The 24,676-nt window shown below is 42.7% G+C and overlaps 1 protein-coding gene across 1 annotated transcript in view; it reads right to left on the bottom strand.

The window, feature by feature from the left end:
- LOC126336864 (potassium voltage-gated channel protein Shaw-like) overlaps window positions 1-24,676 on the bottom strand; it is a 347,897-nt gene that overhangs the window by 2,539 nt on the left and 320,682 nt on the right. Inside the window, exon 4 of the mRNA XM_050000962.1 lies at window positions 19,627-20,650. Within this exon, the coding sequence (XP_049856919.1) occupies window positions 19,627-20,650 (1,024 nt within the window). The remainder of the gene's footprint in view (window positions 1-19,626; window positions 20,651-24,676) is intronic.

Below are 24,676 nucleotides of genomic sequence, written 5' to 3'. Positions count from 1 at the left end.
ATTAGAGACTTAGCATTCAAGCAAACAAGCAGAAATTACAATACTGAGGAGGCTAATGTACATTATTTTTCACACAGGATACTTGTTTACTGAGTTTTTGTAATGATATTCTAATGATAATTCCCTACATTCTAATTATGGCCAAAGTCTTACACACAAAATTGTGAGTTATATCTCAATCTGAAGCAATATATGAATAAACTAGTTACACTAAACTAATGTAAATCTTAATTTCCTGCAGAATTTTGTAGAATTATGGGAAACTAATGTATCTTCTGTATCATTTTATCTATTGTGAATCAAATGTGTCATTATGATATATTCAAATCAGTAGTATCATGCTTGATTGCTTTAAGATATTGAAAGTATAGGCCACATGTGCATCAACTCGTGAGCCTGAAATGGGACAAATAACAATTACAGTATTTTATCATTAACGTTTCAAATTGAGATTGATCATTAGAATCACATCATCTCTGCCAAACCAATGATACAGTTACATAGTAAATATGATAATATTTCTCTTCCACTAATTGAAAAACGTGTTGCTAAGGTTATACCTAATTACATCTACATCAGTTTTATTGTTTATCAATGTTTTGCTTGTTACTAAAATTGAGATAATGTGATAGTGCCAAATATCTAATTAACATAATGCTTATCATGTACCAACTGCCACAAAAATGAAGAGTGAGCGACTGAGGCATTTTATAAAGTGTTTCTTCAGCCATAATTTCTCATTTCAGCACCAGCATTGTTTCTACTGAACAAAATGCAAAAATATTGGAATAATTTGTGGAAATGCAGTGGAACATAATTCCTTTGAATTTTAAAACAGCAATTTCATACAATGTAAAATGGAAATTAAAAATGCTATTAGAACAGAAACCTTTAAAGTTCGTATAATGTCAAATTATGAGAGTCATTCTAAGGGAATTAATTTAGTACTTCACTTAATGTGAGAAAAATGTTAACAAATGATTAGTAATTATTTGGTATTGTCACCTGAATGTATATGGGCAATCAAACAAGAACTTTAACTGTCAATATATAATACCTATGGCAGTGTATATTACTTCGTTGTAACACAAACATTTTAACATACTGTTTCGTTACTGTCCAATAGATGATACATTCAGTTAAAAATTTCGAAGATCATAAAAGAGATATATTTATCACACTATTTATGTAGGATTAAATTCAAATAACTGTATCAAGGTAACAGTTCTAAATATTTATAGTTAACAGGAAAAAATATTGTACAGCTAATATCATGAAATTGTATCAGCACATTACATTTGGGAGGACTTAACTGCAGATATTCAAGTTGTGTTCAGTATTACATACTGCAGTGACAGAAAAATGCTAGTGTCCATGTCCTCATGTCCGGGACTTAGTTAAGTGTATGACTGAACATCTACTTTATTGGACTCAACTTCGAAAGTTCTTTGATATTTTCTGATTTCAATTCTTGTTTCAGTCCTTTACCTACTGATGCCTTTCATAGCGCAACTGTGTAGTTCAGCAGTTTCGTATTATGCATTTACATAAACTTTATTTTAATCTTTGTTACCTCCTCAAGCTGTTCCCCAATACCTTCTTCGAATAACGTACGCTGTATTTCCATTGCTTTGGAAATGTCAATAGACAGCAGCTACATCCCATGCTCCTGGATCGCAAATAGTTTAATTTACTACCTGCCGTTTAGCAGATGACTTTATTCCCATGGTACAGGTGATCAAGTTTTTTGTCAACAGTTCATAAACGCTCAGAGCGGTCGCTCGCTTTTGTGTACTACGAACATGTTTCCTGTGTTTTTAACATGGTACAGTTACTAGGAGCTTCAATGACGAAGAAATGTAAATGTCTTGTGGAAGATTATGAATGAAATGAACAAGTGACTCTCGCACTACAAAGCGACTTTCAGTGTAGCGCCTTTACCGGTAGTGCTAAAGCTGCTGCTCAATTGGTAGCACCATCGTATTGTGTTTAAGATGATCATATAACTTAGAACCTTGATTTCTCGAAAAAGTTGAGAACCGCTTCATAATAGAACAGGATTTGTCTTACCTACGTATGTACTTCGTCGTGCGAAACATGAGCAAAATCGGAAGCTCGTTGGTAGTATACTTCCCATGTAAGTCTCCAGTTGTCATCTGAAGTCAATCGATCTCATTTTGACAGCAAAAGTGCCACGTTTCCGCTTCAGCTCATCCTACAGTAATAGCTGCTTATATGTCATACACCTGACAACTTTCCGTTACTAGTGAAATGCTGTACCAGTACTAAGTAATGGTTTGGAGTTTTCACTCCTATGCATTGACGGCAATTTCAACATCAGCTGTACTGCAATGAGAGTTCGAGATATCACCTGCCCTTAACGTGTCCCTATGTGCCGGATTTCGCCAGGAATACCTGCTCATGTATGGCAGAGAATGCGCAAGTTTTCTTCCAAAAACGATAAACGGTACAGAAACTCTGGATTACATTTTGAGCGATATGTTAACGATTGAATAATATCTGAAGTTTGGTAGAGCCAAAAATTTTTCATCACAACTCTCTATCAGTCAACTTTCACCCTTCCTGATGTCTCACGTAATAGGATGACCACGAACATAAGGATCAGATTGATGCTGATGCTGTAGGATCCAAAACCGAATAATCTTTGATGAATAATTAAGAGTAGAAACTGAAAATTTAAACTACGTGTTGATATAACCAACACACAACAACTATACCGCTCTCGGTGCATGCATTCTACTGTATTATCTAAGATTAAAATTGAACTCTGGGCTCCTTGTTATTTTACTCCTTTACTTTAACATGTTGTTTAATAATGTAATTTCCCTTTCGCCAGATGTCTGCATACAATTTCGTTGGCCGAGTGTATTTCCAGAATACATTGTTACGTTCGTATAGACAAAATTTCCCGACACGACCCAACATAATTCCTTCGAACAAATATTTGTTGAGAATCTCGAGCAGCTCCTTGTGCCTTTGAACAAACCGTTTTCTCATCTACCTACAACAATAAATTAACTCATGGGCTCTACGCTTGCACGCTCAGTGGATTGAATGCTCGTTTGCAACTTCCTATAACAACTAATACTCCCATTTCGACCACCAGTCACGATCTGTAAACAATGGTGCAATCTATCGTGCACGCATCGAAGGTTGTTGTATACTGTTTTACGTGGTGGTATCGCGGACCTCGAAGCAGCTGGAAGTTACTTGTTAAGTAGCACAAGCAATTTGCAAAAGCCTGTCTCATTTACGAGTATAGTGCTGATTCGGGTCCTCAGTAAGATCCGTTTCCTTACTTCAAAGAAACTCCAGCACAGACTATAAAATATCGCTTGAGACTTTCGTGTCTGTCCAGGCTCTCTTCAATTCGCAGCCAAACTTTCACGTAATGGCTGTAACTGTAGTAAGCGGGGTCCTTGATCTGTAGATATGAGAGATAATATACACTCAAAGGCAAGAAAAAGACGCACCACGGAGAAGTAATGCAAATTGGTCACAATCTAATATTCATACAAGTACCGCCGAAAAATGCTAAACTGTGAACTTTGGCGGCCGTTGGATACTGCGTGAAGCTTCAGCGCAATTTTATGGCGCAGCTGGCAACGATAGCAAGCAGTGCCCAGGGCATAAATTCTTTGCGAATTTCGTTCCGTGTAATCAGTTAAACAGTAACTATATCTTGCAGACAGACCAATGAACAATATACACAGATGTCCGCATTTGACAGAGGACGTGCAGGTGGGCTCATAGAGGCCGGTTGGAATAATCGGCGAATGACTCGTCGTTTAAACTGAAGCCACTATTCGACTACGTTGGCAAGGCTGGGTGAACCATGGCCGAACACCGAATCAGGAAGGAGGCGGTCGACCTAGAGAAATGACCGGACGAGATGATCAAGCAATCAAAGTGACACTCAGATCCTCATATTCAACATGATCAGCGATCCGATGTACAACTGGTGCTTCACTGCGTACAAGGACCATTAATAGGCCACTCACAGAAAGGGGCCTGAGCTGATGGCGCCCCTTGCACCGACTTCAAAAAATGGCTCTGAGCACTATGGGACTCAACATCTGAGGTCATCAGTCCCCTAGAACTTAGAGCTACTTAAACGTAACTAACCTAAGGACATCACACACATCCATGCCCGAGGCAGGATTCGAACCTGTGACCGTAGTAGTCGCGCGGTTCCTGACTGAAGCGCCTAGAACCGCACGGCCACAACGGCCGCTGCACCGACTTCTATTGACTTCTGCACACCAAAAAGGCCGTTTGCAATGGTGTCGAGGACATACGTCCTGGATCCTCACTGACTGGCATAGAATTGTCCTCAGTGACGAATTCTGCTCCGAAGTGAGCCACAATGACTAGCGAAGACGTGTCTGCAGACTCCCTGGACAATGGAGGGAGACCAACCTGATGGTCGCAAACCGTATGGTGCGACAGCAGGCAGTTGTGGTCTGCGGTGCCATTTCATTTCATAGAAACATTCCTTTGGATGTTATTCGCGGCGCCTTACAGAACAGCGGTACGTCGACGATATTCTGTTCCCCGTTTTGCTACCCTTCATGGCAAGCTGTGCTGGGCTTACATTTCAGCGAGGTAATGGCCACCCGCATACGACGAGAGTTACTACTACTTCTTTTTGCTCTTTCGAAACTCTACCTTGGTCAGCAGTGCCGCCGGATCTCAATTGAGAAAGCTTGTAGTGTTACGGGTAGAGCCCTTCAAAGAGCTCAGGAGTTTAACTATGTAACGATTCAATTGTACACAATTTGACACGATATCACTAAGGAGGCCATCCAAAAACTCTGTCAATCAGTTCTCAGCCGAATATCTGCTTGCTTAAGGGACAGAAGTGGACCAATGCGCTACTGTCATGCTCCATTTGTAAAACTCTTCTCTCGAATAAATCACCGAATATTTATGAATAGTGCGTTTTTTTCCCTCAGAGTGTACACTTTAGTGACCTTAATCGGTATTACATTGTCACGTTCTTAATTTGAGATATAAAGTTCTTGCCAGTTAGGTGTCTATTGGTGCTGTAAAGGTCAAGAGTTTTGGTTTGCCGCACATGTATTTTTCTTAGTGTACTCTGATAAACCTAAACTTTATGACCTGCGTCATATCGTGTTAGTCCACCTTTGGAACGGAGCACAGCCATTACTCTGCATGGCTTAGGTTTGGCTTATGAGGTACGTTTGGCTTAGGAGGTACGTGGAAACATATCTACACACTGGTAACTTAATTACTTGATTCTCATAATTTAAGGACCAGTTGTTCGTGGGTGCAGAGCTGAAACCGAATAGTGTCCCAGTTGTGTTCCATCGAAATCATGCGTGATGGATATGGTATCCGCGACATGACCTTCAGTTCACTGTCATGATCCTCAAACGACTGTTGATAGATACCAGCCGTGTGCGAGGGATAGTTATCGTGCCTCGGACAGTTATCCTGCTGAAAGGCATCTTCGCCGTCGCAGAAGACACCAAGAGCCAAAAGATGCAGTGCAGGTAATCCACAATAATTTTCACGTAGTCCACATTTATTGTGGCGACGTCATTTACTACTCGCAGTCATATGGGAGCCCAGGTAAAAGTCCTCCAAGTTAAATGCTGCCCTCGTGGACCTATGGACATGGTGCAGTGTATTTTTCGAACTACTGTTCACCCGAATGCCGACGTATCCGGACTCAAGAAACGTGATTAATCCGACTAGGCTACACGTTCCGTTTATCCGCTGACCCATCTCCATCTGTAGCCGCAGTGGACGATGCCGTTGAGTCAACACGGTGAGGCGTAGGGGTCGCCTGCTGCAGAACCACCTGTTCATCAATGTTTTCGAACGATTTTCCCCGAAATACTTGTGCCTGCACCAGCAGTATACTCTGTCGTCATATCTGAGGCAGTTCACCTATCCTAAATCGAACACACCATCGACCTCCACGATCTGAGACTTGGCACGGAGGGAGGTTGACCACGTTGTCGCCTACTCCTGGTTTCACCATTCTCCCACCAGTTTTCATAGATGCTGATGACAGTAGCCGAACAGCTTCGACGCTTGCAACACGCACGTTAGTGTGTGCAGAACTACAACAACATGTGTTTGTCAAAGACGCTTCTGTCAGCGGAATTCCTTATTTACGGCCGGTACAATTTGTCTCTGCTCCACTTATATTATTGCAAGCTAGAGCGATGTTGATTTTTATCTATCAATAAAACAGATATGTCACTAAAATGATTGACACGAACTTTTTTTGGTATAATAGAAATATCGGTGTACGAAACCGAAAACCACTTGAATGACTTTTGCGGAAATAAAAGAATTAACACATATACCTTTTTTTCATCAGAATATCAGCTCTAAATAATACTTTCCTCGTGCCTATAACACCAGCAGACGATATTGAATCTAGTGGTTCGCTGTGGTCTTAATGGTTTGGATCGTCAGCATCAGTTATGTGTTCATAATCTGATATTAATCTATACGATATTGTCCTTTCCTCTTCGATAAACACTGGTCTTACTTAATACACCACTGTTAAAGACTGCAATGCACAGAATATAGACGTGCCATTTCTGGATGTAACTTCTGCAAGAAATTTGTTAACTTGAATGTGACAAAAATTGGTTCAGACTAAGGTCGTTTGGTTCCAAAAGGCCTAACCGATTACACTCCGAAAAGTACTCGACTGACGTATCAAATAAATACCAACGGCCAGCAGTATTCGTCTAAATGAAATTATAATAACTTTTTCCATCGATATTGGAGATCTGTGTATAAAATTCAACGGTATATCGTTTTTGTGGATCCGATAAAAGTACTAAATATGTTGGGATTTTTCTCCTGTTGCTACGTCACCCGAATGGTCAGCCCACTCACCGTAGAGATTGGCGTAAACATCACTTATCGGATGCCTCCTCTGAGCTAGTGTGTGTGCAGTGTACTTCTCGGTGGTGTACAATTTTAAATGACCCTAATAACTTGGAAATCGCAAGAGCCATTTAAAGTTTTGTATCAAGCAGTAGTCAATGTATTTTTACTGTTAACTCAAATCAAGAAAGTAAGTCTACCACTGAAATTTTCTTATTTGCGGGGATGTACAAAAATATGGGAACACAACACATTCCAGTCTTCTCGGAATGCATAGATAAAGGTCTTACACGATTTTCGAGGGAATTGAATACCGTCCTTCCGGTTTCAAGTTCAGGTAACTCTAACTGAGGATGATAAGGATCGTACAATCTTCTCTCCAAAGTACCAAGACCAAATAATATAGAGACTCAAAAATATTGAGATCTGTCAACTCTAATGGACACTAGAAATGAGACATTTCATTCGCGTCCTCACAAAACCACTCCTGATGGATGCTGCGAGGTGTGTGAACAGTTTCCCTGTCGTTTTCGGGCACTGCATCACCTTTGGGGAAAAAAAATTGTACCATGCGATGGACCTGATTATCCAAAATGCTCACATAATCTTCGGCAATATTGCGAGCTGGAAGAGTACCACTGGTGCCCAAATCGTCACCGAATCCCCGCAGAGTTTCACTATAGGTCGTAAACTCTGCCAGAAGTTAGAAATTGTGTGAAACAACACACATCCGGCCAAATGATTTTCTTCCATTGGCCGCTATCCCAGGTTTTATTGGGCTCCAGCAACACGTTTTCCTGTTACGGACATTTGTATCGCTGATGATTGATACAGTAATTTCAGCTCGTCATGGAATCTCAGGATATGGAGCTCCTTTCTTGTTTTGGTGGTGATAGGTTTGGTGACTGCGACATTCATTTCTGCAGTGACTTCTTCAGCTGCCAGCCTCTTATTTTTCGTTGAAATCCACTTGAAAGTCCGTTCGTCACAGTCACACAGCCGACAGTTCCATCAGCGTTGTGACTCAACGGATGACGTTTCTCAAATTTAGGAGTATGCAGCATAAATCTTCGATATAGTCATCTTGAAACAAGAAGATTTCGGTTACTTTATTACGGAAGCACCCGGAATACGAGTATAAGTAACTTGTCCAATTTTGAATCCACTTGCCTCTGCACTCACAACTATCTAGAACACAGTTCTGAGACGACTGACACTTGCAACGTATTGAGGACACTTCACAGGTGCCGTTAGTGGTCAACTAAAACAGCGCCACTTTCAGGTCTGGCTAGCAATTGTACTGACGTTTAAGCAAACGTTGCTCGCAGTTTTCATATTTGCCTCCAACCCCTGTGGAAAAGCTATTCTTCTGAAGGAAGAAAAAGAACCACACTGCCATTTGCAAAATGAGATAGCGAATTTGGTAATGTTAGAATAAGTCACTGAAGCGATTTTCAGTAGTGAACATAGATATTTCTTCAGGAGCCAAACAACCTTTGTATGAGACACTTCCTTGTCACACCAAAATTTAGTTCTAACAGGTACCAGATTTAGCTGGGACAAAACTGTAACATAAATGTACTTCTGTATTAGGTCCGCTAAAATACTGTTTTTTTTTTTAATTTTTATGAACAAAGATGTAACTGTTAATCTCAAATTTCTTAATATAAACTGAAAGAAATATAAATCTCATTAAAGTGTTGCAGTAAAAGTAATGTTATAGCATGCGAGGGGGCAGACGGAAGCACCAAAACACATTCCATGGTTTGCTGGTTAACTGCGGGGCAGCAGCACGGTCAGGAGGGCCACACAGACATGCAGACTGCAAACACAAACAGATGGGACACGGTGCAGGCCTCGCAGCTGCGCGGGACACTCCTTAATTCTCATTATCTCCGCAGTGAACACGCGCCGCGCCACTTCCCCGCAGCTAGGTCACTGCGCTTGGGCAAGGTCTGAGACCGGATGCTACCGCCGCGCCAGGCGGGTTATTGGACGACTAGCGTCTTTCACATGGCATCGTTTGTCTTATTTAGCTTTGTTCGTCTCAGAGGGGCTTAAACGTTCTCCTTCTCTCTCTCTCTCTCTCTCTCTCTCTCCCTCTTTCTCTCTCTCTCACACACACACATACACACACAATGTAAAAAAGTTCTAGCACTTGGAAGATTTTGGTCCGTTGACGACATATCCAACTTGGGGGATGGTAGCTGTACTGATAATAGTTTCAAAGTCGTCGGTCAAGCGTAGTGGCATATCTACCAGAACACCATATGCGTCTACCCTTTAATGGGGAAAGCTTACAGCCAGAAGGCTCAGCGTGGTGCAAACGTGTGAAGCAAGCAGGCAACCACGGCACGGAGACGCACTCGTGCTTCCTACAGCCATCTGAGTGAGTTTAAAAGGGGTCAAATTGCGGTCTTGGGAGTGGCGGCATTTTCCTTTCGGAGACCTGGAACACGAATTGGGCGTGTTGCTTCGGTCGTGCAATGGTGCTGGTATCATTGGTCACGTGAACATCCTCATAGATACGCTCGGAGAACTGAGGCAACTTAATCAGTTAACAAAAGCTAGTCTTCCGGTCCAGACTGTATACCAGTTAGGTTACTTTCAGGGTATGCTGAAGCAACAGCATTCGCTCGACGTTCGCTCGACGGAAGATTCGTACCCAAAGACCGTAAAGTTGCACAGGTCAGACCAATATTCAATAAAGGAAGTAAGAGTGCACGTGACTATTGATAGCAGCATCGTTGCACGGCTGATGCCGCACGTCCCGCTTGTATGGTAATTCTCCGAAAGGACCATCCCTCCCCTCGGAAGACCACAATGTGAACCCATGCAAACTCGCTAATGTGACTGTATGAAGCACGAGAGCATATCCGTGGCGTGGTTGCCTCTTTGTTTCGCACGTTTGCATCATACTGGACCTTCTGTCTGCGCGAATTCCTTGTTTCAGCTCAGACACAGATGGTGCTCTGGTGGTTATGCAACTACGCTGTCTGTTGGCTGACGACGATGAAATGATTATCGATACATTTACTATCCCCCAGGTGGCATATAGTCTCATGGGATAAAAATCGATGTCGTCTTTCTAGGTGTACCAGTTTTTCGTTCCGGCAGTGGAACTGTGTCATTTCCTGTGGCGTTGGGAAGTGACTTCGAAGATGATTTTAACATAATATTTGTGGAATCTGATAAAACAGTTACAAGAATAAAAGGGGGCGTATACCGTTGTCAGACATTCAGTACAAGAGGGTCCGCCAACTAGCATGTATTTTTCTGTACATTTGAAGCCAGTCATTCTGTGTTCTGCTGTTGAAGCTATCACGCAATGTATATTCCCAACACTACTCAGACTTTTATCAAGTATATTAGAGTCTATGAAGTGAATATGGTCCTTGCTTCAGGTAAAGGTCCACAGATTATTAAAGCAGAGTTGTGGACGTATCCAACAAGTGTCACAACATGCCAAATACCCAATATGTCTTCATAAACAGAGCAAAATAAAGTTAAGAATCTTAAAGAACGAAGAAGAAATAATACACCGATGAAAAAAAACGACATCCTTTGACATAAACCCAACCAACATTTCAGTGACAGTAAAACATAATCTACGAATTGCTATGAACCAACTTGAATGTGCAAGTGTGATCAGCCAAAGGAGTGTTCCACGAAAACTAAATTCTAACGTGTTTCTTTTCCATATTTCCCTCGATCGACCGCACCATCTCAATGACTTTAAAAATCAGTTACATTTCTCCCAATAATGTCTAAAAATGCTGAAAACATTTCTACATAAGCTTTTGCTTATGGATGAAACATCGTTTACAAAAATTGGGCAAATCAGTTGTTGCATTAAGCACTACTGGTCAGTTGGAATGCCACGCTGGCTGAGAAAAGCGGGTAAACGACCTTAGTTGTTAAAATGGGATGCATGCTTTTCAGGAAATACATCATTAGTACGTGTATTACTAATGGAACTCTAAATAGTCATAAGCTTTTGCAGTTCCTAAGAGATATATTGTCGCATTGGTTGGAAGTCATCTCTCTTTACGTAAGGCAAGTAACATCATACCAACAAGACAGAAGAATATGAGATCATTGGATCGGTCTTTTGCGGAATACTAAATGGCTAGCACCTGGACAACACTGAAGAACTCTGGAATTTTATTTCCGGGAAGAACTATTACAAGAAGTTTTCAAGTAACTGCCGACATCTTACCAAGAATTGTAATACCGCGTAATGTGGGCCTGTACTGCAGCACTCCACAGAAAATCCAACAAGGGTTGTTGTATGTCCGGGATCATTTATAGTACGCATCAGTCTCAAAAGTCGACATTTTTATTCACATGATATGATACGACAACACAATAAAAGAATGCTATATGAATTATGTCTACTTGCATTAATTTTGATGCAGGAGAGCAAACGTTTGAGGACCCTTTCTGCCTAGGCTAACGATTGTTTATGGCGCTATGAAATTATTATTTGATCAATACCCACAAATGTCATGACGCGGAAGTCCTATTCGAATACTTTATCCAAAGCTAAATACAAAGAAATGGATCAACTGGAGCGTCCGATACCGCTTCGTGAACTCAAAAACAAATTCTTATTATTCAATCTAAGCTAGACTTCGAGCTTTGTTGCAGATCAATCTGTCACCAAAGTTTTTATTTCAACAACAAACGTCGGGGCAATAAATATTATCAGTTTTCCGGACTCTTCTCAGTCGCTCACATATGGCATCACAGGCAACATTATCGTTACGAGAAGACGCCGACATCCCACATTGGTAGATTAAGTTGTCATGTTTGAGATCAGACCTTTCGTTTCTCAAAATCAGTCAACCCTTTGCTTCAAAATGGTCATTTCTAGAGCAATGTTCTCTATCAGACGAGCTGCATTTTACAACTTCATTTTGTCAGTTCCCTCCTTTGTCTCCTTATAGTGGTTTTCGAAGCTAAATTTTTGATAAGAATTCGTCCTGCACTTTTTTTCAAACCCATGTTTAATATTTCGACAACTAACACCCTTTTCTTTCACCCGTCCAGTTTTTCTGTTCACTTCTTCCTAATCCATACTGATCATAGTTCCTCCTTCGTTCTTCCGTCGCTGTTTTTATTTTACGTATTTATTTGCAGATACTTTACAATCAACAAGAATCAAGACGAAATACACACGGTTTATACTTGTTCCTTTGTACGTTTCGCAGTGTCGCTTCTGCGTTGGAACTCGTTTTATAATACAAATCCATCGTTTTTCTCCGAGTAATAATTCATTTTCTAGTTTCTACGGGAACTAGCAACACAAATCACAGAAGTAATTATTCCTTTTTTTTCTCATTCCTCCCCTTCACTCAACACTAGCTACTATATCAGCTACTTATTTATGCTGCAGTTATTATGAAGATTCTAATATTCCATAAAGGCTTGAGTTTTACCCAACTGCACTAATTCATCGACTTATATATTAATTTTACGTTTTTAAATAATTTCCAGCAACTACTGGTATAATCAGAACAGTTGCGAGAGTCAATTTAGTCCACCAGTTCAAAATAAACCAGTAAAAAACGATTTATGACGTTTTCTCAGCCACATCGATTGACGCAACCTGTATGAAGAAGACAAATTTGCGCACAATAGAACGACTACTGACCTACTTGTCTTGTTACGAGTGCTAGCGGTTATTGTTCACGTGCCTGTTGCTCTCATCCTTGTGTCCGCTACATAACCGCACGGCTAATTGTTTCTCGGTGCGCGAGCTATTCTTCCGTGGAATGCCTGTCATTTTTCTGTACGAGTATTTTCAGTGTCTAGCTCATGAGATGTCAATCAGTTAAGTACCTTACATTAATCGAATCCAACTATCTCGCATCCAACATTCCTATTTCGATACCGTTTTTAGTTACGCTCTCAGTGGAGATACCTGGGCCGCAACACCCTTTTTCGTCAAATCTGTAGACGAATTTCAATATCACCGGTACAAATGAATAGGAATCAAACGTATAACAATTTCTTTTTGTATATCATCTTAAATACTGAACCATACTATTTAATCTACACATACGTACATCACTATAGCCACTCCAGTCTCTAATGACCTCTTAGGTGGCTGGGTTTTGAAACAAAATTTTTCTTCCTTCTTCCTTCGAAGATGAACTACGTGGACACAACTTTTTGGACGGATCCAATTTAAGCAACTTCTTTTTAATGACAGGTTTGCAAGTATTAAATGAATGATGTTCTTGGCACTTATTTACGTCTAAGATAGACGAAACACTTAAGCTACACAAAACCCGCATTAAAATGAAACACAATCTTACACACTTCTACTTACGCATCAGAAATATTGTTTTCGTGCATTCTGATGAAATTAATGCTAACACATGATCTTCGTAATGAACTATCTGTGCCAGGAGCCGTGCACTGAGTGCGATAACACTGGAACGTAAAACGAGTTGAACTGCAGGTTGTAGCGTTGTGACCCAGTCAGGTAATGGGATACACAAGACGCTTGCTTTTTCCTGGTATTGACATGGCCAATCGGTCGGTCTAGAGAGGGATCCAAAAGCAGTATGGATCTGCTGAAACCTACTGCAGTTTACGCAGCATGCGATTCATTTGTAGGTGTATAACAACGTTGTGGAGAGTATTGTTTTGTATAAGGGACGGAAGATTTTACTGACAAAAGCAACTGGTACGAAAAAGTGAGTGAATTAGAAATGTAACACACAAGCAATTGAATAATAGTTGTTTCGTATTTACCATTATTAGAACATTTTATGGCGATCACGCCTCGTGTTGTATCGTCATGATCCGAAACTGCCTTCACAAAATACATGTCACCATGACTATAGACTCAGGGGAATTTCTGGATGTCTCAGGATGACCGGTTATTGGGTTTTCATTCTGGACAGGAAACCTAAGATAAACTATTGTGACATTAATGATATGGCCCTATTCTATTAAGTATCTTCTTTAATGTGATACATGCACTCATTGATAAGTTGGTAGGAACGATCCTTAAACTTTACATGATGGTCTCCAAAACACCTAGATGTAAATGAGATAGTTACAATGATGGAAATGGAAAGTGGTACACCATGAATACCTTTGACATATTCTGCCTTATTTCAGCTTATTTTTCAGTATATTTATTACAAGGAAATCCCTAGTTCCTAAAGAAGACGCGATTAACACCAATGAAAATTTTCAAATTGGGATCACGACGTAACAATCTCAGAGGCTGAGAACGTGCAAGATATCGCCATGTTTAGAGCTTTGAGAATAATCGAATCATTGCATTAAGGACATCTGAGCTCCACGAAAAGGTCGTAGAAGTATTCCATTAGCTCCCGTGAATAGACACATAGAGTCACCTCGAACAGATTATTGTGAGCTGCACTCTGCTCTCGAGTCCCCATGAATCGTCTACTAACGACACCACACCACTGACAACAGATCCAGAATCAACTGCGAAACGGAATGGCATTCTGTTTTGTTTATCAATGGCTGTTTCTTCTATCGTGGCAGTCGGATCGAAACGAAAGTGTCCATATGTAAAAAAGTAACTCTCATAACCCATATCTCTTCAACTCCGAAATAAGGGCATGCAGGGAGTTATTGAATATGATAACATGACTGGTTTTGTAACTGTAGAGAGGTGGCTGAATTCTCGCCAGTACTTCGCAAGAATGATACACCCTGTCGTCGTGCTTTTGATTACCATGGTAGCAACTGAATATTTCAGCAGGATAATGCAAGAGCTCAAGTTGTAGATCACACTCTAAAATGTGTTGAGAAATGTGTGGATCCTTGACTAGGTTGCCCATTGCACTGCGTTGATAGATGAGATGCTGTGAGATACGTATACTGTAAACTCTGCCTCCGGCCAACAATCCTAATCAACAGGTGCAGTATGTGTTCCAGGCACTGCAAGAAATTTGTCAAGGTGCCATTCGAAGGCCTTTTGCCACCAGGAATAGACTATTGTGATCGTGCCTATTGTCTTCACTCTTCATACTGATGGTGGACGTAGCATCGAACGGAGAAAGGGTTTAATCCTTTAACACCCATCAATTTTTGAACATATCTGCAAAGTTTAATAAATATGGGACTGGTGCATCATGCTGTAATGATTTCCATTTCCATCACTGTAGCTGAACTGTAATGATAAGGGTCCAAGCATCTAAGGTACAGCCCCTAGTGGCGGTGCATTAAGTAGAAGGCTATTCGTGATTTTTAAAGGTGTGGCGGTGTGCGAATGTTAGGTCTAGCACGCGACGGGAGCACACAACTGTTTTGGGCGAGGTGTAAACTACCAAACTCACGCTGCGATAATGCGCCTTCCGTCTTGTGGGCGAGGCTGGAGATGGGTGGTAGAAGCTGACCGAGAACGGGGTTGGAGTGGGGGGTATTTGACTTACTTTTGGAAACTCGAGCAGCGAGTCTTTGCTCTGCGTCGCTGAATATGTAGGAAAATGTATCTCACTGTTGCTAAGAGTCCAGTAAATCGTTTACGTAAAAAACGAGCGATCATCTGTGGCTCTAGCGCTGCTAAATGGCCGACGGCTTTGGCCGCTCTCGGAGGCTGCGTCTGAGCACGGAGAAGGTCCTCTCCTGCGTCGGTCCCCACGCAACTCCACGGGCAGAAAACACACCACATAGCAGACAAAAGGTACATAAAAAGCTACTCTTGACACCTCGGAGCGTATATTAGAAGCTAGTGCAATCGTTCACATTTTCTATAAACATTGTGTCACCGTCCAGTATTCCGCTAAGTTCCATCAGGACGATGTTTCTGTCGCTAAGAAAACTGAAATGCATGCTGGAAAGCTGTCCTAGCGTACGCAGTGGGCCTATAAAACTGTTAATCGTAAAGTTTTAATACCCACATCGAAAACATAAAGAACCCTCTGCCGGGCACTTAAGTGTGAATTGCAGAGTAACCATGTAGATGTAAATGTCGATGCTGAAGTGATGTTATTTTGTTTTTCTTCTGGCAGTTGCACATCTGCTATCCTGGTACACACTTAAACCTGGCGCCACTGTACCTTAGCATGTTGCTGCAGCCAAAATGATACGCTCCGTCCCAGTTGATACATTGGACTGTCGAGCGACAAAAATCCTCCAGAACGACGACAATGTGATTTTCGAGGTAGGATTCTTTTTCCGAACAGTGAAAATGAACATTTTTATAACTGTCTCTGCCAAGCCATTCGTCGTCGGAGATATACACTCCTGGAAATTGAAATAAGAACACCGTGAATTCATTGCCCCAGGAAGGGGAAACTTTATTGACACATTCCTGGGGTCAGATACATCACATGATCACACTGACAGAACCACAGGCACATAGACACACGCAACAGAGCATGCAAAATGTCGGCACTAGTACAGTGTATATCCATCTTTCGCAGCAATGCAGGCTGGTATTCTCCCATGGAGACGATCGTAGAGATGCTGGATGAAGTCCTGTGGAACGGCTTGCCATGCCATTTCCACCTGGCGCCTCAGATGGACCAGCGTTCGTGCTGGACGTGCAGACCGCGTGAGACGGCGCTTCATCCAGTCCCAAACATGCTCAATGGGGGACAGATCCGGAGATCTTGCTGGCCAGGGTAGTTGACTTACACCTTCTAGAGCACGTTGGGTGGCACGGGATACATGCGGACGTGCATTGTCTTGTGGGAACAGCAAGTTCCCTTGCCGGTGTAGGAATGGTAGAACGATGGGTTCGATGACGGTTTGGATGTACCGTGCACTATTCAATGTCCCCTCGACGATCACCAGAGGTGTACGGCCAGTGTAAGAGATCGCTCCCCACACCATGATGCGGGGGGTTGGCTCTGTGTGCCTCGGTCGTATGTAGTCCTGATTGTGGCGCTCACCTGCACGGCGCCAAACACGCATACGACCATCATTGGCACCAAGGCAGAAGCGACTCTCATCGCTGAAGACGACACGTCTCCATTCGTCCCTCCATTCACGCCTGTCGCGACACCACTGGAGGCGGGCTGCACGATGTTGGGGCGTGAGCGGAAGACGGCCTAACGGTGTGCGGGACCGTAGCCCAGCTCCATGGAGACGGTTGCGAATGGTCCTCGCCGATACTCTAGGAGCAACAGTGTCCCTAATTTGCTGGGAAGTGGCGGTGCGGTCCCCTACGGCACTGCGTAGGATCCTACGGTCTTGGCGTGCATCCGTGCGTCGCTGCGGTCCGGTCCCAGGTCGACGGGCACGTGCACCTTCCGCCGACCACTGGCGACAACATCGATGTACTGTGGAGACCTCACGCCCCACGTGTTGAGTAATTCGGCGGTACGTCCACCCGGCCTCCCGCATGCCCACTATACGCCCTCGCTCAAAGTCCGTCAACTGCACATACGGTTCACGTCCACGCTGTCGCGGCATGCTACCAGTGTTAAAGACTGCGCTGGAGCTCCGTATGCCACGGCAAACTGGCTGACACTGACGGCGGGGGTGCACAAATGCTGCGCAGCTAGCGCCATTCGACGGCCAACACCGCGGTTCCTGGTGTGTCCGCTGTGCCGTGCGTGTGATCATTGCTTGTACAGCCCTCTCGCAGTGTCCGGAGCAAGTATGGTGGGTCTGACACACCGGTGTCAATGTGTTCTTTTTTTCCATTTCCAGGATGCGCGGACTTGTGAAATGATTTGCATTAGCTGCTCATTAGCGGTTTGTTGTATGATCGTAATTAATGGGAAAATTAGCAGAAGTTCCTCACAGAAGAACTTAGATTTGACTTTGGGCCATGTCGTTATAAAGTAGGCAACCGTTTTCAACTTTTTACAGCAAACGACAATTAATTTATTCGGTGCAGTGTTTAAGCTACATGTACCCACAGTACTGGTTACAGACCAGAACATTTTTTTATGTTGAGAATTAATCGCCAATCAGTGTACGAAACGTCGATCCTTCCCAGGTCTGTCTGCATTTCGCAACATATTTTTTGTGTAACTCGTTCAACACACTCGTTCGCGATCAGGCTCGTGCAGCTTCAGCGTTATGTTCTGCCCTGTGAGTCGTCAGGCACATTTTTTCTGGTGTTTCGGCGATATTTGAAATTTTATTTTTGCATTATGTAGCTAGATTCAGCCCAGCCATATACTTCTCACCAAGTATTTCATGCGACGCTCATTGTCAACGGAAATCATCAGTTTGATTCCCATTACAAACAATACTGATTTTTAAAGCCCAATTTTATTTGCCGTGTCGATAGAACGCTCCCTAATTAGTCTGGTGTGGTATTTATTTGATCAATACATATTACTACCGGCACTTCAGTAGTGACTGAGCAATGCTGATGCATTTCAAAATAATAACTAATTTATATATTAAAAAAAATATGTTAGTTTTCATCTTTTGTATTTCATCTTTTGCATTTTATCTCTTTTTAGCATTGTTATCTTTTAGCTTTTCATTACCAGGCCCTCTTTTCCCCTTATTAGCACTGTTATCTTTTAGCCTTATACTTGTAGTCTGATTTTTATTTTATTGCCTCAAATGGCTCTGAGCACTTTGGAATAAACATCTTAAGTCATCAGTCCCCTAGAAATTAGAACTACTTAAACCTAACTAACATAAGGACATCGCACACATCCATGCCCCCGGCAGGATTCGAACCTGCGACCGTAGCAGTCCCGCAGTTCCGGACTGTAGCGCCTAGAACCGCAAGGCCACCGCTTTATTTTATTGCTCCACGTATTTTACTTCATTATTTCCTTACACCGCTTTGAGCATAAGGGTTTTTCTCTGTCTTTGTACATAGTTTTCAATCCAGCACGTCCTGCATTGCGTAAATTCTCTTATACCTTTTTATGTTTTTATATATTTCTCAATTTATCGACTACTATTTGAATTCTACGCCGTCATCATACTGCACACGCGACGGCAACGCCGCATGGCGCCTGTCGTTACCACTAGGCCTCTATTTTGATTGATCTCCTGCCATTCATGTGGATGAACAATGTGAATACGGATGGGCCATGGGAGCTGTTCTAGTGTACGGCAGGTTGACTGTCTGCGCGCGAGATATTATAATGCGCCGTTACGTCTGTCGTAGACTCCACAGCGTAAGATGCGTTTTCCGATTTCTCCTTCGTTGCCTATTCATGACTGGTCCTGGTGCTTTTATTTAGCAATCTTTGAAATTTTTATTTATAGGTTGCCTTTTAGTACATCTTGTTTGTTTTGATACCTTCTTTGACGGACGCTTTTTGGCAGAATGTTTGGTAAGTTAGTCACATTACATTTCTCAACTTAATTTTGTTCGAACAGTGCTTGAAGTTTAAGTTGTTTTTAAAGTAACCTAGGACAGGACTACGACGGATTAACTGTAATATCGTACTCCTCGCATTCTTTCAGATAACCCGATGATACCCTATCAGGGTGAAAGGCGGCCAGTTCTTGAGTTACTGATGAACACTGTGCACCCTGCGACTGTTTTGTAAGTAGTTTTCAATCCAGCCCCCAAAGATTACCTGATATCCCGAAAATCTTACTTTGCCCATTAAGTGACAAGTGAAATTACGGCATGATATTGCTTGAAATATACGCTCCCGGTGTCCAAGAAACAAATTCCAAAATCGTGCTTTACGTTAACAACACAAGGAATGAACGCCATCAGTTTAACTGAAAATGTTTTACCTTCAGATCACAACTGTCAGGTGTTAATCACCGTAGTATGTGTCAGCCTGATTGACGTACCCATCTTGGACGGCGAGTCCTTGAGGTGGTTGGCCTTGATGGCGTTCATGCGCCAGTTCTGCGGACAGCCGCCGGCGGAGGCGGGCCCGCCGCCGGGGCCGCCGACGCTGCCGCCGCCTCCGCCGCCTCCGCCCCCAGGCCCGCCGCCGCCGCCCACGCTGCCGCAGCCGGGGTGCCCCGGTCCCGCGGAGCCGCCCGTGCCGCCGATGCGAGGCCCCCGGGGCTGCTCGACGGGCAGCACCCGCCTCCGCTTCTTGGGCAGCTTGGCCCTCGCCTGCGTGTGCGAGTAGTACATGGCGAAGTTGCTGACGATGACGGGCACCGGCAGACCTATCGTCAGCACGCCGGCCAGGGCGCACAGCGCGCCGACGAACATGCCCACGTACGTCTTGGGCACCATGTCGCCGTAGCCGACGGTCGTCATGGTGACCAGCGCCCACCACAGGCCCAGCGGGATGCTGTTGAAGTCGTTGTACGGGTTCGCCTGGATGCGCTCCGCGTAGTAGACGAGGCTCGCGAAGATGACGATGCCGAGCACCAGGAAGAAGATGAGCAGCGTCAGCTCCTTGGCCGACGCGCGGAACGTCTGGATGAGGATCTTGAGGCCGGACGAGTGCCGCGTCAGCTTGAACAGCCGCATGATGCGGATGATGCTCAAGAACTCGAATATGTCGGCGTTCTCGAGGTGCGACGTCAGCTTCTGCAGCACCAGGTCGACGTAGAAGCTCAGCGTGGCGATGTAGTCGATTATGTTGACGGACGCCTTGATAAACTCGATGCGGTTCGGCGACGCGATGAAGCGTATGAAGAATTCGAAGGTAAACCAAGCGTTGCATACGCACTCGAAGTAGAAAAAGGCGACGTGCGCCGTCGTCTTGGTCTTGTCGAGTACCCACGCGGTACCGTTGGAAGGCGTCGTGACGGTGATGTTGCGGATGACGGGTACGCGCATGTCGGGGTGCGTCTTGAGGCAGAAAGACAGGATGGAGACGCAGATGAAGAACACGGAGATGACGCCAATTATCTGCAACAGCGCAGTGAGCAGGAGTGAGATGCAAAAGGTAATCAAAAATACATAGACATAATGTAACATATAAAACAAATACCTGTGAGGAAAATAACAGGGTAGTTCTGGGCGTAAAATCCGATCGTGTACGAAATAGAAACCACTGCGAAAATCAAAAGTCAGTACAACAAAAACCAGTAAAAAGTTGCAAATTTTACCTTTTCTATTCACTGGATGACTAATTTCGGGCGAGACTCATTTTCATATCATCGTAACATACTCAAAAATGAATTTTTCCGAAGACGTTAAAGCGTATACGCTGTAACTGTTCGTTGCACGTGTTTGATTTCGCTTTCAAAAAATGATTCAAATGGCTCTGAGCACTATGGGACTTAACTCCTGAGGTCATCAGTCCCCCATAACTTAGACTACTTAAACCTAACTAACCTAAGGACACAACACACATTCATGCCCGAGGCAGGATTCAAACCTGTGACCGTAGCGGTCGCGCGGTTCCTGGCTGTAGCGACTAGAACCGCACGGCCACTCAGGCCGCCTTTGGAATTCACGTCTTCGGAAAAACCATTTTCGAGTATGTTACGATGATTTGAAAATGGGTCTCGGCCTGAAACTAGTCTCCAGTAAACTGAAAAAGTAAAACTGTCAACTTTGAACTTTAATGAGATTTTCACTCTGCAGCGGAGTGTGCGCTGATATGAAACTTCTTTGCAAATTGAAACGGTTTGCCGGACCGAGTCTCGAATTCGGCACCTCTGCCTTTCTCGGGCAAATCCTCTATCATCTGAGCTACCCAAGCACGACTCAGGCCCCGTCCTCACAGCCTTAGTTCTGCCAGTACCACGTCTCCTACCTTCCAGACTTTACAGAAGCTCTCCTGCGAACCTTGCAGAAGTAGCACTCCTGAAAGAAAGGATATTGCGCAGACGTGGCTTAGCCACAGCCTGGGGGAGAGCTTCTGTAAAGTTTGGAAGTAGGAGACGAGGTACTGACAGAAGTAATGGTGTGAGGATGAAGCATGAGTCGTGCTTGGGTAGCTCAGATGGTAGAGCACTTGCCCGTGTAAGGCAAAGGTGCCGAGTTTGAGTTTCGGTCCAGCACATAGTTTTAATTTGCCAGGAAGTTTCAACTTTGCACTGGTTTTTCGTTGTTCTGATGAGTAGAAGCTGCTGACACACAACAATTCCCATGCTGGAAGTTCGTAAATCAAAAAATGTTTAATTTGCAACAGTTTTCTACACCTTTCAGCTACTTCTGTGCATAGTCGCCGCTCCGAACTAGACATCTGTCGTAGCGTTGTAGTAATTGTCCAGTACCCACGTCATAGGTGGCAGCCGCCTGCGCTTTCCGCCAGTTCTCTATGCTGGTACATAGCTCGTTGTCTATGCCAGGATGTTTTATTCATAACCAGCGGTTCATGATAGCAGGTATGAGACTCAAGGGGTGGGGGGTCCTCAATTACTGGCTGTATTTGAGTGATCAAACACTTCCTACAGAAAACGCTGCAGCATCATCTTCATTGTCTCTGCTGAGTGCGGCCGAGAATATGCATGAAGAAGAAAACATGTGACAGTTGTCTTTCCGGACTGGATGGCATCAGGTACAGTCTCTCGCCAGGCCTTAATAGTTGGTGGGAGACCTATTGGTGTAGACTTCTTTACATGCTCATTGAGCACTAAGGACTGAAAAGAGAGACGCGACGTGATCGACGGGCATGCTAGAGACACTGCCCAACACATCTGTGCAAAGCTTCATCGAATTTTCAATATGGTTTCCATTTCGCTATCTACCGGACAGTATTTTCCAAACAGTGATCGTATTGGGAAATACAACAACAATAGTAGTGAAATGTTCACTGAGAAGTAACAAAGTGCTCATCAGTCATGCAGACAAACTGAGAAAGGTCACGTTTACAGAACGAGCCCTGGCAGGCTCACCAAAGAAAGTATAACAGTTCTTAACCCAATTGGTTTCCAAAAGGACACTAGAATCTAAATGATGCTGGCATAAAGAAACAAGAAATTGGAAGCAGAAATAAATTCAAAAACAAAATTAAGAAGTGGGAACCGTGCTCGAGATGAAACATTGCCAAGAAGGCCACTGATGCCAAGAAGACTCACTGCTGACATTTCTGTAAAGTAAACAACAGAAATGAACAGTCTATTGTGGATATGGATTGACGGTAAACCGAAGACAGACGAAAGTAGTGAGGAGTATCAGGGATGAGATTAGCGATAAACTAGGGATAAAAAGCTACGCTTTAAAATATCGACCTTACTTTAAGGAATAAAAACATTTCGAACACAGCAACTTATCGGAGTGAATGATGGATAGTTGCAAAACGCTAAAAGAAAGAGGATCGAAGCGTCCGAGATGTGGTGCTGTAGAAAGACGATGAAAATTATCTCAACTCATAAGATAAGGAATCAGAAGGTTGTTTGCAAATCGATGAGAAAAGGAGTAAATGGAAAACACTAAAAGGAAGGAGTGACAGGATGATAGGACATATGTCAAGAGAGCGGGAAATAACTTCTAAGATACTAAAGGGAGCTAATAGGGTAAAAATTATAGTGGCAGACTGAGAGTTGAACACATCCAACAAATAATTGAGGATGTGAGGTGCAAGTACGCCTCTGAGATGAAGAGGTTGGCATAGGAGGCAAAGTCGTGCTAGGCTGCATCAAACTCGTTGGAAGCGTGCTGACCCAAAAAATAAAATAAAATTGACTACGCTGTATCTGTAATATATAAATTATGAGTGAGCGGTAACAAGCGACGCAAAAAACTATAATGTACAAATAATATCCACAAAGATGGTATGTTACCAGCATTCTCATCCAGGTCTGGGCCAGTAAAACTTTGTAATTAGCAACAAATAGTAATTAAACTACACGAAAATGCCATGTTCTACAAAACAAGTTTTCGAGCATTGTATGATCGATAATGCTACAAAACAGAATTTTTTTTCAGTAAAATTTATTTTCGTCATATTTTTGCGTATGTACGCATTATTCTCTGTAGGGACATACAAGAAGAATCGTGGAATTCACTGACAGTTATACTGATGCCTACTTACGACTTACATTTCTAAGTTCTAAAATTTCTACATAAAATAAAGAAATGATGAATCCGACTACCAGTCTGATCCAAGTAGATATCTTGAGAAGTATTTGAACTACATAGAAGCCTATACTTTCTATGTGTGAATTTTTAGTGACTAAACTCTCACCAGTAATAAACAGGCAAGGCTCCAAAAGAAATTCAAAAGGCACACTTTTAGGTCAATTATTTCTATTATTATTTTATTATTACAATTCTTATTACTATCACTGCTTCAGAATAATAAACAATTGAACATAATAATGATGGATAAAGTAATCCTATATATTCCAATTGACTCTTAAAGTGAATGAGATAATTTTAACTTCAGTGAGTCCTTATTGATGTGTACTGGTTCAGGCGTTCAAATGATTTCTCGATAGCGATCATAATCTGAAACAAAAATAACGTTCATATCTCAGTAAGCACACTACTGCACAGTTAAATTGTAGTCAATCAACTTAGAGGCCGTGTGACAGAGATAACAATCCGGCATCGAGTACCGTCGGTACAAATGGAATCGGTTGTTTATAACTCATCTGATGACTGTAATGTATTTTATAGACTTGGAAGTAAATTACCAATCAAAAATATTGGCAGTTATTTGGATGTATGTTAAAATAACAAGAACAACTACTTTTATGGAATGAACTATAATTTTAAAAACAATTGCTTTTATGAAATGAACAATAAATTTCCAAATTTTAAGTTCGCTGCGATTCTTTCGTTTTCTAGTGTTCTGATAAGAATTGGTATCTGCTGTTTCCTTGCTCGTCTGTTAACAAGGAGTATTAAGCCGACGACGGTCTTTAGAGAAGTAGCATAGGCTCACAATTGGAGAAAGAGAAGAAAGAAAATCGACCAATAAACATTCCGGTATTTACGTTAACTTGACTTGGGGAGACAACTGAAAATGTAAACCTGCAC

This window comes from Schistocerca gregaria, chromosome 2, assembly GCF_023897955.1.
Source record: "Schistocerca gregaria isolate iqSchGreg1 chromosome 2, iqSchGreg1.2, whole genome shotgun sequence".
Taxonomy (NCBI): domain Eukaryota; kingdom Metazoa; phylum Arthropoda; class Insecta; order Orthoptera; family Acrididae; genus Schistocerca; species Schistocerca gregaria.
The sequence above is the reverse complement of the archived record's forward strand: the minus strand, read 5'-3'. Positions and strand labels throughout refer to the sequence as shown.